The following is a 12,487-nucleotide window of genomic DNA, read 5'->3' on the forward strand; positions in this document are numbered from 1 at the left end:
AAAAACTACAATCACAACTTCTAATATCATAGTGCCTTACTTACTTACTACTTACTGGAGTGGCCACTGGTACCCTAAGAGGTACTTGGCCTCGCCCACACACTGCCTCCATATGTCTCTGTCTTTGCTGTCATTTTCACTCCTTCCCAGTCTTCTTACATCTTTTTGTACTTGATCCTTCCATCTAAGTTTGGGCGGCCTCGTGGTCTCCTGCCTTCGGGGTTTCTATCAAGTACATTTCTCGTAGTGGAGTCTTCCTCTCTTCTTGAAATATGACCAAACCATCTCAATCTTCTGCTCTTGACTTCCGCTATGATGTCAGGGTCTTTATAGCGCTCTCTAATCTCGATGTTGTGTCTCATTCTCCATATTCCATCTTCGAGCGTCGGGCCATATATTTTCCTTAGAACCTTGTTTTCAAATGTTATAATTTTCTTTTCTATTTTTTTGCTCATTGCCCATGTTTCTGAGCCATACAGTAAAACCGGTCTTATTATTGTTTTATAAGTACGTAATTTGGTGTTGTGGGATAATAATTTTGAGCTTAACAATCTATTGCATGCATGGAGGGACCTGTTAGCCGAATTTAACCTGTTTAAATCATAGTGCCTTAGATATTTAAATTACAATAACTTTGGTATTAAAAAAAATCTTTTGAGATGGTAAATAACTCTTCAGCGGCTGTTTGAAATTAACATTGTTTTTATGGCGGGCAAATCAAAGGTGGCCGTTAGCATAGACAAATAGAATAAATATATAGACTGTCAAAGGAAGGTTCCGCGATGTGCCCCTAGGAGTGCCGTGTAGCTCTGCTGTCGGTCTATATTTATTCTATTTGTCTATGCCGTTAGCCTTCATTGACTCCCTTGGAAAACAATAATTACTAAACTACAAAGGAAATTTCTAATCTCACAGTGTCCTAGATATGAAATTATAATCACTTTGGTATTTGAACAAATATTTTGGTCTGCATGGTTCTCCAAGGCCTATGCTTGGAACGTATCGAGGAATGCAAGGGGTGAGCCGATACAGTACAAGAATGATCTGTAATGAACAATTTTAGTGGCAACATGAAGATGTGGTGCCTTTTTTTGAGCCACCGTCAAATATTTTGTTAAAAATAAAAGTTTGTTTTCTTGGAAATTTGACTTACAATGCTGCTAGCTCTTCTATATAGTATGTAAGTTAGCCATTTGAAACACTTAATTTTTAACACAAACGTTTTAAATCTTTCAGTAATTAATAATTTGGACATTACTCCTGAACTGTATTATAAACTTGTGTGCATTTGGCGAGTTGGCATTCCGACTCAGTCTCAATCAGGGTTGCCACCTTTGGTTAGGGAAAAATCGGGACATGGCCCCCCCTCCCCCTCGGATTTACATAGGCTTAAATGCATAAGGAACCAAAATAGGGACTGTCCCCACAAACTTGGGATAGGTAACAACCCTGGTCCCAACTTGTGCAGATTAATTCAAGCAACAGATGTAACAGTTAGGAACATTATGTAACTTTTGAATGTTCTTGTAGGAGTTCTGGACTACCAACAGCACTATCCAGAGCACTCTGATTCTGCTGGTAGAACACATCGCGGTGGCGCTTGGCGCTGAGTTCAAGATATATCTGCCTCAGTTGATGCCCCAGATTCTGCGGGTGCTCATCCATGACACTAGCAAAGAACGCACGGTTACTGTCAAGGTAAAGCTAACATTTCAACACTTGACTTAGTTCCTTTATTCCTGAGGAAGGCTGCCTTTTACTGTAACTTACCAGATTCTGGGCTATCCCTTTTACTTTGCCCTTGCTCTTGCCTTTTTCCTTAGTATGTCTTTGTAATTTGTATGAACATCCTCAAAGTCATCTTTGATATTCCCCTCTTTATTACTAACTATGGTGCTACATTGTTTTAGTAGTTAATCTTCTACATCATTCATTAAGTTTCCCACTCAAAACAAATTATAGTTCGCCAGTATCTCACAATTTGTTATGCCTGTAAAAAAAGAGTAAGTGTGATTATTAAGTGATAATATTTTAAGACACACAGAAGAAAAAGCAAGACATATATGATTTGTAGATTTCATAACTGAAAAGAATGGTAAAAGAGAGAATTTCTAGGAAAATGGAATTGATAGGGGTCTAGCGAAGGAAACGGAAAAAGAGCTAGGAGAAGGTATGTTATAGGAGGTGAAGATATGAAGAAGAGAGAAGTTAGATGACAGATAATAAATGAAGTGGCACTGTGGAGGTAAGATGAAGAGGTTTAGTAAACGCTCTAAAATAACGGAAATCAACTTAAATTAGTTCCACTTTTACAACCCTATCTTAATTTTTTTTAGCTAACCAACTTCATTGTTTCAGCTGCTGATGGCGCTACAGAAGTTTGGCAGCAACCTAGACGAGTACCTCCACCTTGTGCTGCCTCCAGTGGTCAAACTGTTTGACGCCACGGACTGTCCGCTAGCTGTGTGTCGAGTTGCTATGGAGACTATAGACCAACTCTCCGATACACTTGACTTTACTGACTTTGCTTCTCGGATCATCCATCCTCTGGTATGTGATAGTTTTTAATAACCGCCAAAACATATATAGCAAGTTTACAATAAGCTTACATGTGAAAAATTCAGTGGTGGTTAGTGATTTAGAGTAGTGGGAGGACCCATAAAAGGTCTTTGGTTTAGGCCACTTTTTTTTATATAAACCGTTTTATTTATACTGAAATTGTCTTCATTGCCTCTTTGTTCATAATAAATTGCCCTTACCACTCGCATACTTTGCAGAAATATTTTTAACATAATTCATAATTTATCAGCATCACTGAACAACACTTCTAGAGAAACAATTGTATATTAATTAATCAACACCTCAAATACTGGCAGCACGATGATCATAACCTCTACGAATTACTAAATACTGCATTCACCTATTTGACAGACAATATTGTGTTGACAGTTATGAGTTTGGACTCATATCTACTGAGTCCCCTTGTACTACCTGTTGCAAAAGCATATTGCGTCCATAATCACCCATCCTAAAAACATTGACCCTGTTAACATTTATGTACATTCAAATGCAGGAATAAAAATCATATCATTGTTAATTATTATTATTTTTACTATTGCTTTGGAAATGGGAGTACTCCATCCCAGAGTCCTTATGGGCCAGTCGCCACTGCAAAAATTATTTGCTGAGGTATGTTCTAGCCATTCTTGTTTGTTAACCTAATACATTACGGAAGAAGTAATAGATAGATCTACAGAACTAACTTACTCAAAAGTATGAAGAAGCCCCCTTTTAGGGGTGAAATATCAAATTAATTGTGCCATGATTTTTTTATGTACTGTCAACTGCTTGAAATTATTTTCTGGGGTAAGTTAGCTGTGTACCCATTACTTCTTCAATAATGTATATCTAAGCCAAATGCATTTCTTTCAAAACTGACCTTGTTAACATAATGGTAACACTTAAATATCAAAAGTGTATAGAAATCTCAAGAATGCAAAAGACCTGTAGTAAAAGCTATGTTTGGTATATCACACATTGCAGGTTCGTAGCCTAGACCAATGTCCGGAGTTGAGAAGCACAGCTATGGAGACACTGTGTGCGTTGGTTCTTCAGCTGGGCCGCAAGTATAAGATATTCGTACCTCTAGTCAGCAAAGTCATCACTAAACACCGCATCGTCTGCGCCAGATACGAACAGCTCACCACTAAAATTTTAACTGTGAGTGACTATTGTTGTTCTTACTTTTCTCAACGTTTGAGGAAAAATTAATTGTATACTTTGTGGTTTGATGCTCTGGGAGTTTCTATCTTTTATATAAGTTCAAATTAGAATATTTTTATATCTGGTTATATTTGTAAAAACTTGATTTTAAGTGTATTTCCTCAAATTTGACTGACGTAAATCCTAAACAAAATATTGACACTGACACTCTCTGTAGGTTAGTAATAGCTAAACCATGCAAGGAAGGCAACAAACCCCTTGTCAGATTAATGAAAGCAAATTTACAAATTGAGTACTAGTTTCTTTGAATTATTTTTCTAAGGTGCCTTTACAATAAAACAAACTTAAAAAAAGAAAATTATCCTAAAAGTAAGTGAAGTTTTATTATTTCAATGATCACCTTTATACCCCTACCATGTAGCCAATTAGGTAGTATACTTCAATTTAGGATGAATCTAATTCAAGCTGGTAGTAGAAGTGAGATAAATTAAAAGACAAGGTAGGCCAAATACATATATATTTTACGGTTCTCAAATTACACCAAATACACTTTCCAAATAAAATCCATTATGGTCTTATTACTCCCAAATCTTGTACTAAATAATAAAATAGTGGAAAGATCTTACTTTAATCAGAGACACTGGTTTAATGGTCAGAACTGGCACTAGCAGATACCATGCAAAGCAACTAGAAGTGGTGCAAAAGCTACTGGACCAATCATAAGAAGGTGAACAAGAAGTCAATCTCAATATCAATGTGGTTGATTTCTGTCTGAAAACATCACACAAACCCAATAAAAACTATTCTCTACAAATTCTAATAATTAAAAGTGGATTTAAGATCCTTACAACTCCTTGTGAAAATGTGCTTCTCCTAGAACAAAACTCGACAGGTCTGTATAAACTTTACTTGTTATCTTTTCTTGTAAAATGCATTACAAATTGATTTGAAAACTTTTCTTTACTTTACATCTTTTCCCAAAAATGATTTCTACAAATGCAGTATACAATAAATCTCCTAAAATCTTATTACTAAACAATATTAAAACTACTTACAATTTCTACAGCAACCACATATTTGTAGACCATATTTCCAGTGAACTTAACTGACAAAACTTGAAATGGGTTATCAATCACCACTACCAACCCTACAAACTAAATCTTTTAAACTGCTGGACACTCTTTCTTAATCTTAGTCTAGCCAATGGTTAAATAATATGATTTTGTTTTTTGTTAATTTCAATTTAAACTAACTACCAACGGTACACCTTGCTGTTGGTAATATAATGTAATTTTTTAAAATTGACGGCAAAATCCATTTATTAGCAAGGTTTTGTTCATGCTTGGGTTTCCACATAGACCTAATACATAACTTCTGAAAAATACTGCATGCTAAGATTATGAGTAAATTTAATTTAATTTAGGGATGGACGAGATTGGATTTTTAGTTCGAGACGAGACGAGACGAGATTTTTTATTTCTCATAAAATTTCGAGACGAGATCGAGACGGGATTTCCCTTCTCATACACAACGGGAAATGCACGTTCAAAATTTTTACCTGATTTTGTAACATTGTTAGATGACTGTTTAAATACAAAAATAATGATAATAGGCAAGAATATTTACAATCTTTTATTAAAAAACATCAGCATAAGATTTTTTTATTAATCACGCCTAACTTATTAAAAATGCCTACGATTAGAAAACATAGTGATATCAGTTAGGATAGAGTTCAACTTATCCTAAAATAAAATAAATCATAAAATAAAAGCAATATTAATTTTTATAAAATAGTTACTTGTTTTGACTTTTTATAGTAATAAAACATTCCTCACACTGCTTACACTTAACAAAACTTCTCAAATGTTATTAAAGTAATATTATTTAAATAATTAAAGTAATATTTACATTTAAAGAATTAATTAAATAAGAACGCCTTCGCAAAGGAAACGCAACTACAACACGCTCCTGTATTGCGGGTATTGCATTGACTTTCTGCAGGCGTTTTTAATTTTTTTTTTTTTATTTATTTTTTATTTTTTTTTATTCTCGTCTCGATAAAAATCTCGGCCAAAAAGAAATCTTGTCTCGTGTAACGAGATTTAAAATTTCCCGAAAATTTCCCGAAATTTCGAGACTTGACCATCCCTAATTTAATTTATCAACCAAATTTTGACGTTTTATTCCACAGGACTCAACAATAGTAGCAGAAGAAGATTTTCTACTGACAAGACATAGAATTGCAAGAAACAAGATAAGAGATGCTGCTATGAACACATCAGACACAACGACTATAAAGCGAGTGAGTTGTTTAAACTGAATTGAACAATTACAACACAATTTAGATGCTTAAGGTAGGCCTAAAACATGATGGTTAGTTAGGTAATTAACATGCTGTTGTTTCTATAACAAGGTATTACCCGTGACTTCAAAATTAATTTCTTTCACTTAGTCTAGGTTTATGAATACAACTTGAGTAAACAATATAGGCCTACTGTACTGTAAAAAAAATAAATAAATAAAAATTTTCAACAGAAGAAATTGTCTGTGACATGAATAATATTTAAGTTAGTTAAGAACTTCCTAAACCAATACACCAATCCAACACCAATTTAATGTAACATGCAACATTCCTAACTGAAGCAACAAACCAAACCCACAAAACTGACCTCATACAATACTTATGTGAATGAGACCTTGCCAAAACAACCGTGGATCTAGTAATGGTCAAAACCAGAATTTTTTATCACAAAACCAAAACTTAATAAATTGAACTCTGGATCTCAGAATTTGGATCTCAAGTTGGTTTTTAATTTTGACACATCACTGGTGGATGCAATTTTATATCAAGCCCTACTGAGTTTTAATTTAATACCGAGTATAATTGCCATAATATGTTTGGCTTCAGATGCACACGTCAGCTCAGAACCTGCAGAAAGCTTGGACAGCCACCAGAAGGGTGTCTAAGGACGACTGGCTGGAGTGGCTGCGGAGATTAAGCATCGACTTCCTGAAGGAATCTCCGTCTCCAGCCCTCAGGCAAGTGGATCGCTGGGGAGATTAGTGTGATTTCACTGAGGCACTAGAGAAAAAATATGTCTTGAAAACTCTGATGTCAAGGAGATGATCCTAATTTGGTTATTTTAAAGGACCTATTATTGGCCTATATTTTGTCCAGGTCCATAATCTACCTTTGCTTTAAATTTCAATTACAGCCCAGAAGAATTAGAAATTTTTGCCTTCACAAACAGACAGATATAACCTAGGTTTAACCAACCCAACCCAAACTAACCTAGATTAGGTGTTTTAGAACCTACCTATAAATCAACCTTACAGTCAAACCTCTAAAAGACTCTATAATTTCAAGTGGTAGGCGACGAATTCGTATTCTTAATAAAGATGTTTCTTTTATCGAGGTTTAGTACTGCCGTTATTCGTCTTATAGACTTTAACTACTGGACACTGCTCAGGCACGTGCCAAATAATGACTGGGGAAGGAAGAGGGATGGGTGGGGGTTTCATGTTGAGACAAGCTTCTGTTTGTTTTGAAAACTACGTACTATGGTGGTTAAAATCATGAGACATTCGTCTTAAAGAAGTTGCATTCGTTTTGTAGAGGTTTTGTGCTAAGAATATTCATTGTATAGAGGTTAATCAGTCCTAGCATATTATATTAATATATAACAGACATATTCGTCTCATGGAGGTTTTTAACCTAATGACTAGGTTGTATGAGGTGCTTTTAGCATTGACCTTTATGAAAGTTTGAATTGGATTTCGTTTTACTGAGGTTCGTACTAACGAGGTTCGACTGTACTTAATTTTATTATGGATAATCACTGACACCTCATTCTTTATGTAACAATGTTCCACTCAGGTCTTGCTGGGCTCTCGCGCAGACCTACTCACAGCTGCCGAGAGACTTGTTCAACGCAGCGTTTGTGTCGTGCTGGACGGAGCTGACGGAAGCTCTGCAGCAAGAACTGATCAGAACACTGGAGCAAGCCCTCATGGTGCCCGACCTTCCGGAGATCACTCAGACAATCCTCAACTTGGCGGAGTTCATGGATCATTGCGACAAGGTGATGAGAGGATATATTATGTTCCTCTTTTGCTTCCTAGAAGAAAGAGAGAATCTGGCTCAGGCCTTGCCTGAAGGGGACAGCGACTACGTGTCACCTTGACAACCAGTCACCCCGACCAACCGTCACCTTTTAAGACAGGTTTTGAGGTGACACGTTGTCGCGCATCGTTCCCGACTACCCGTCACCGTTTGAATGAGGTGACAGGTAGTCGGAGTGACAACTAGGCGCAAGCGTGCGAGGTGACAGGTTGTCACCTACGAAGGCGTCTAGTCGTCACCTCCAAAGAGAGGAGGTGACACCTTGTCTGGGTGACACCTAGACGCGAGCGTGAGAGGTGGCGGTTTAGCGTCGATGCAGCCGACAACTTGACACCGCCTCAAACCGTCACTCCGATAGTATCATCACTTTTAACTAAAATTACATATATGAACAAACTAGCAGAGTACCCGTCCTTCGTACGGGGCTGGCGTATACGAATACAATGCTTATTGCAGTTATACTCATGCTTTGCGTTTATTATAACAAATCTAAAATAGACATAATGTTCTACCTAAATAATAGAAGAAAGTAAATTTTCAAACATTCGCACAATACCGCAAATTATTAATTAAAAGAAAAATGCATACGTAAATGTAAACAATACTACTTTGCAATTTTCATTGTGTATCACAGCTTTTTGTTGCTGCTTAATTCAAATTAACTGTTGTCATAAAATAAAAAAAAATAAATAATAATAGTGCTGCACTCTGTTGGTAAATCTTTTAATTTTTAATGGTATTGAATATCATAGAACCAACCAGTTTAGTTGAAACAGCTAACTAAATTCTGTAATTCCTTTTAAATATGAATACTATTCTTTTCTTTAATCATACTAAATATTATAAATGTGAAAGTTTGTGTGTTTGTTTGTTCGTTTGAAGCTCAATCACGCACTAACTACTTGTCGGATCAGGCTGAAATTTGGCAGGATGATAGCTCACATCCTCGATTAACGTATAGACATATTCTTACCTCAAAAATCTTTTCGGGTTCCGCTCCAGCTAACCCGAAATATGTTTTTCATATAAAATATGTTTTATATGTTTTTCAACTTTACATCACTCGTGATGAAGTTGTATACATCACGCTTGGGATAGGGAAGTTTAACATGGCGGGTTAGGTAAAAAATATACCTCGACGTTCAACGCTAGAAATCAGCTGTGTGCTTGAATTTTATTGTGTTGATTTCAGAATTTTCCTAACCTAGCTTTTGTTTGTAAAAGAACCTTACTGTTAGAAGATGAGTGAAATGGATAATACAAAATATTGAACGTAACCCCCTGTATATTTTCGGGTCAGGTAAAATCTTGTACGTTACACGTTACGCAAGAGCGTGTTTACATCACTTAGGTGAATTATGCAACTCGCATTCGCTCGTTGCACAACATTCACCTGCGTGATGTAAAAACGCTCTTACTACACTTGTAATGTAAATAGCTATAAATGGGTTTCATTACATCACCGAGTGAGTTTTTTTCAACTTTACATCACTCGAGAAGTAACGAAGTTATATACATCACGCTTGGGATAGGGAAGTTTAACATGGCGGGTTAGGTAAAATATATTTCAAGCTTCTATATCAGATTAAGACAGAGACATTCACCTGCATGATGTAAAAACGCTCTTACTACACTTGTAATGTAAATAGCTATTGTAATATTCAGTAGATTAAGACGAAGTTAAAAGGTTAGTAAAAGGTTAGTCAGTTTTGTTGGAAGAACAGAAATGCCTCAAGTTCAAATAAGAAATATTTATAACGGTAGGAGGAGACAATTAATAATAAAATATCTTATCTGTATGAGGAGAGTACAATAGGCCTGCTCTAACAGATACTCATCCAGATACACATTTACTTGGTAAGATATATGCCAGTTCTGCTATGCAACTTACTTTAGAAGTGAAAAACATACGAAGCACATAGTGTTGTCTTGGTGGTAAAGTTAACTTGCTTAATGTCAGATCAAATTAATGCATACAAGAAATGTTTTACTTCTGACACTAACAGATCGAGATATTTCAAACATTTACGAAACCATAATAATGCCTTGACTGTGATAAATTCAAGTTAGATTATACCAAATCTTGGCGGACCTTATGTCTTTATTGTAAACTTTAGAACTACTCACTCTACCTCAATTGAAAAAAAAAAAAAAAAAAAAAAAAAAAAAAAAACGCAAATGGGTCGTTTAAGCAACTTTCAATGGTGTTGTTACTTTAGCCTATTCAAAACAGATTATGGCTGTCCAGTTGGTAACCCAGAGTTTGTGGGTAAAAAATGGAGCACATGAAAGGGTTAATATCACCATCACCCCACTTTTCAGGATTCTCTACGGAGAAAATTCGTTTGATCAAGGGGATGCCTCAATTCAAAGAAATAAAATGGCCCAACTTAAATTACTTAACACAGGTTATCAGTGAGGCAACAGTTTTTTTAAAATTTTTATTCTCAATGCTGTGATAACTTTGTTGCGACATGTTAACTCGAACTGAAGCAGATCGTTTAGCATTTATTAGAAGTTATCAGTTAAAACTGAGAGCAGAAATAATGTAGGCGAACCTTGACGACGCAAATACAGATATTTATAATTAGTTTCTAACAAGTGTAACTCTAAGATGTAACTAGAATTACTCTAATATGAGCTTAACGCTTTGTTCGGCGCTATGTTCCATACTATGCGGCTCATTGAGCCGCGCGGGTTCTCTAGTATTAAATAAACTAGGTAGCATTCGCAGAGGCATCCACAACATTGAGCGGAGTCATCAGGGTTTATTTTATACTAGGTGAAACCCGTCGAAATCGACGGTTAGGGGCCTCCTCGTTTATATGGTCGTGTAGCTTCATTGGCAACAAATAATGTAAATGAAATAGCAATGTGGCATATCCTAAGCGAAAAACATACTGTAAATTGGCTGTTACGTAAATATTGACATTTACATGCATTGTTAATCAACGTATCTTATAAAGGATTTAAAAGGAATATGACCTTTCTGTCATGACAGTAGCTGCTTAAATAGTATTTACTCTTACAGCCAAAATATCGTGTTACTTTCAATAATGTTACCAACCCAGTGAGCCACGGTCCGTAATATAGACCAAACTGCAAATAATTTGTCAAAATAGGTACCATTTTAGGCAAGGTTTGTGTGTTTGGATGTTATTAGACACGTTAAGAGCACACTGAACTTCTTCTGCAGATGAATAACTGTTGGAGAAATATAAGCCGAATCATAAATGTCACAATGTGAGTTTGAGTTTTAGGCTGCTGCTCAGTGCACTTTAAGAATATATTTTTTTGAGATAAATTAAATTGTTTTTGTTGCTGAGTAGCGCCAGTAAACATGCACAACACTTTTTTCGTTAAGCTAGTAACATTCAAAGGACCTCGAAGAGTTCAAGAAAATAACATTGCAAAAAATACTTCCTTTGGACAATTCAGTAACTCTCAATAAGTGTTTGTTGTTTAAAATACAATTTAAAAATTAACAGTTGTTTCATAAAAAACAAAAATTATTATCCACATGGCCAAAATGTAAACAAATCTGTGGAGGGATCTTTAAAGGCTTCTGGGGCAGAGCCCTAAGGGAATTTACTTCGTTTTTCTTTTGATAACTCATCTACAGACCAAGACCGTTCTTTGGACACCTCTACCAAGTTTCTACGCCCAGTCGTTCTCTTAAATTAGCGGAGGAAAAGTTTCTAATTAAATATTTAGATTCCCCCATGTTAATATTATGGGAGAAAACCCAACTTTGATGGAAAATCCAGTCCAAACTAATAAAGATTTCAAACAAATAAAAACACTTTGCAAAACTACAGATCAGGGCCATTCTTTTGACACTTTAATCATCAAAATCGGTCCAAAAATGAGGGAGGAGTTCTGTTTACAAAAATCGGCTTAGCGTATTATATATATGGATGGATGGATTGTGTTGACCTGGTCCATCGAGCTTTATAATTATTCAACCTACCATTTTAAGTAAAGACTTAATTTTCGTAGAGATAAATATGTAGAGGCAGTTGTATATAATAAGTGGGATTAAAAAGGTGTTGTAATCTAAGAAATATTCAGGTAGACTTGGTCAGACTTAATCCGCTGTTGTCAAAACATAGGTATTGTTGTAAGACGAGAGGGTGCGCTACCCTTTCCCGGCGGTCATTGCCACTGTTTCTGAGAATTAAAGGGAGGCAGTAGCAATGACCGCTGAGACGCAACCCCTCGGCTTCCCAGAGAAGAACAACAGCTACTGTATGCTTTGGCAACAGCGGATTAGGCCTGTCCGGTATCTGCGCGATGATGGACGCAAACATTGTGTGACGTAGCTAGAATTGGAACACCCTAAAGAAAAAATAAAACATGAACACAATTTTTAAAGATGTTTTGTTAACAAGCACAAAAAAAACTTCTCAAAATTGTTTTCAATTCACAAAACTTAAATGACATACAGTACCAGTAAAATCAGTTCAGATTATATTTTGGCACTTTATTTTGTCATTTTTCGATCTCTGAAGATATTGAGGACTTATATACTATTATGAAATTTATAATTTATTACGAAATAAAAGTTTAATTCATTGTTCAGGACTTAAAAGACTCCATTTAAAACAGATGATTTACACAATTGGCAGTACATGTGTGTGA

At 35.7% G+C, this 12,487-nt stretch overlaps 1 protein-coding gene across 1 annotated transcript in view; it reads left to right on the forward strand.

Moving 5' to 3' along the window:
• The window catches only part of LOC128991174 (serine/threonine-protein kinase mTOR-like), a 79,448-nt gene that overhangs the window by 22,899 nt on the left and 44,062 nt on the right, over positions 1 to 12,487 (forward strand). Inside the window, exons 18-23 of the mRNA XM_054413954.1 lie at positions 1,531 to 1,698; positions 2,359 to 2,550; positions 3,544 to 3,720; positions 5,915 to 6,025; positions 6,632 to 6,762; positions 7,601 to 7,805. Of these exons, the coding sequence (XP_054269929.1) occupies positions 1,531 to 1,698; positions 2,359 to 2,550; positions 3,544 to 3,720; positions 5,915 to 6,025; positions 6,632 to 6,762; positions 7,601 to 7,805 (984 nt within the window). The remainder of the gene's footprint in view (positions 1 to 1,530; positions 1,699 to 2,358; positions 2,551 to 3,543; positions 3,721 to 5,914; positions 6,026 to 6,631; positions 6,763 to 7,600; positions 7,806 to 12,487) is intronic.

Source organism: Macrosteles quadrilineatus, unplaced genomic scaffold (genome assembly GCF_028750875.1).
Source record: "Macrosteles quadrilineatus isolate MER2022 unplaced genomic scaffold, UCM_ALF_1.0 Scaffold_3__2_contigs__length_128488019, whole genome shotgun sequence".
NCBI lineage: Eukaryota > Metazoa > Arthropoda > Insecta > Hemiptera > Cicadellidae > Macrosteles > Macrosteles quadrilineatus.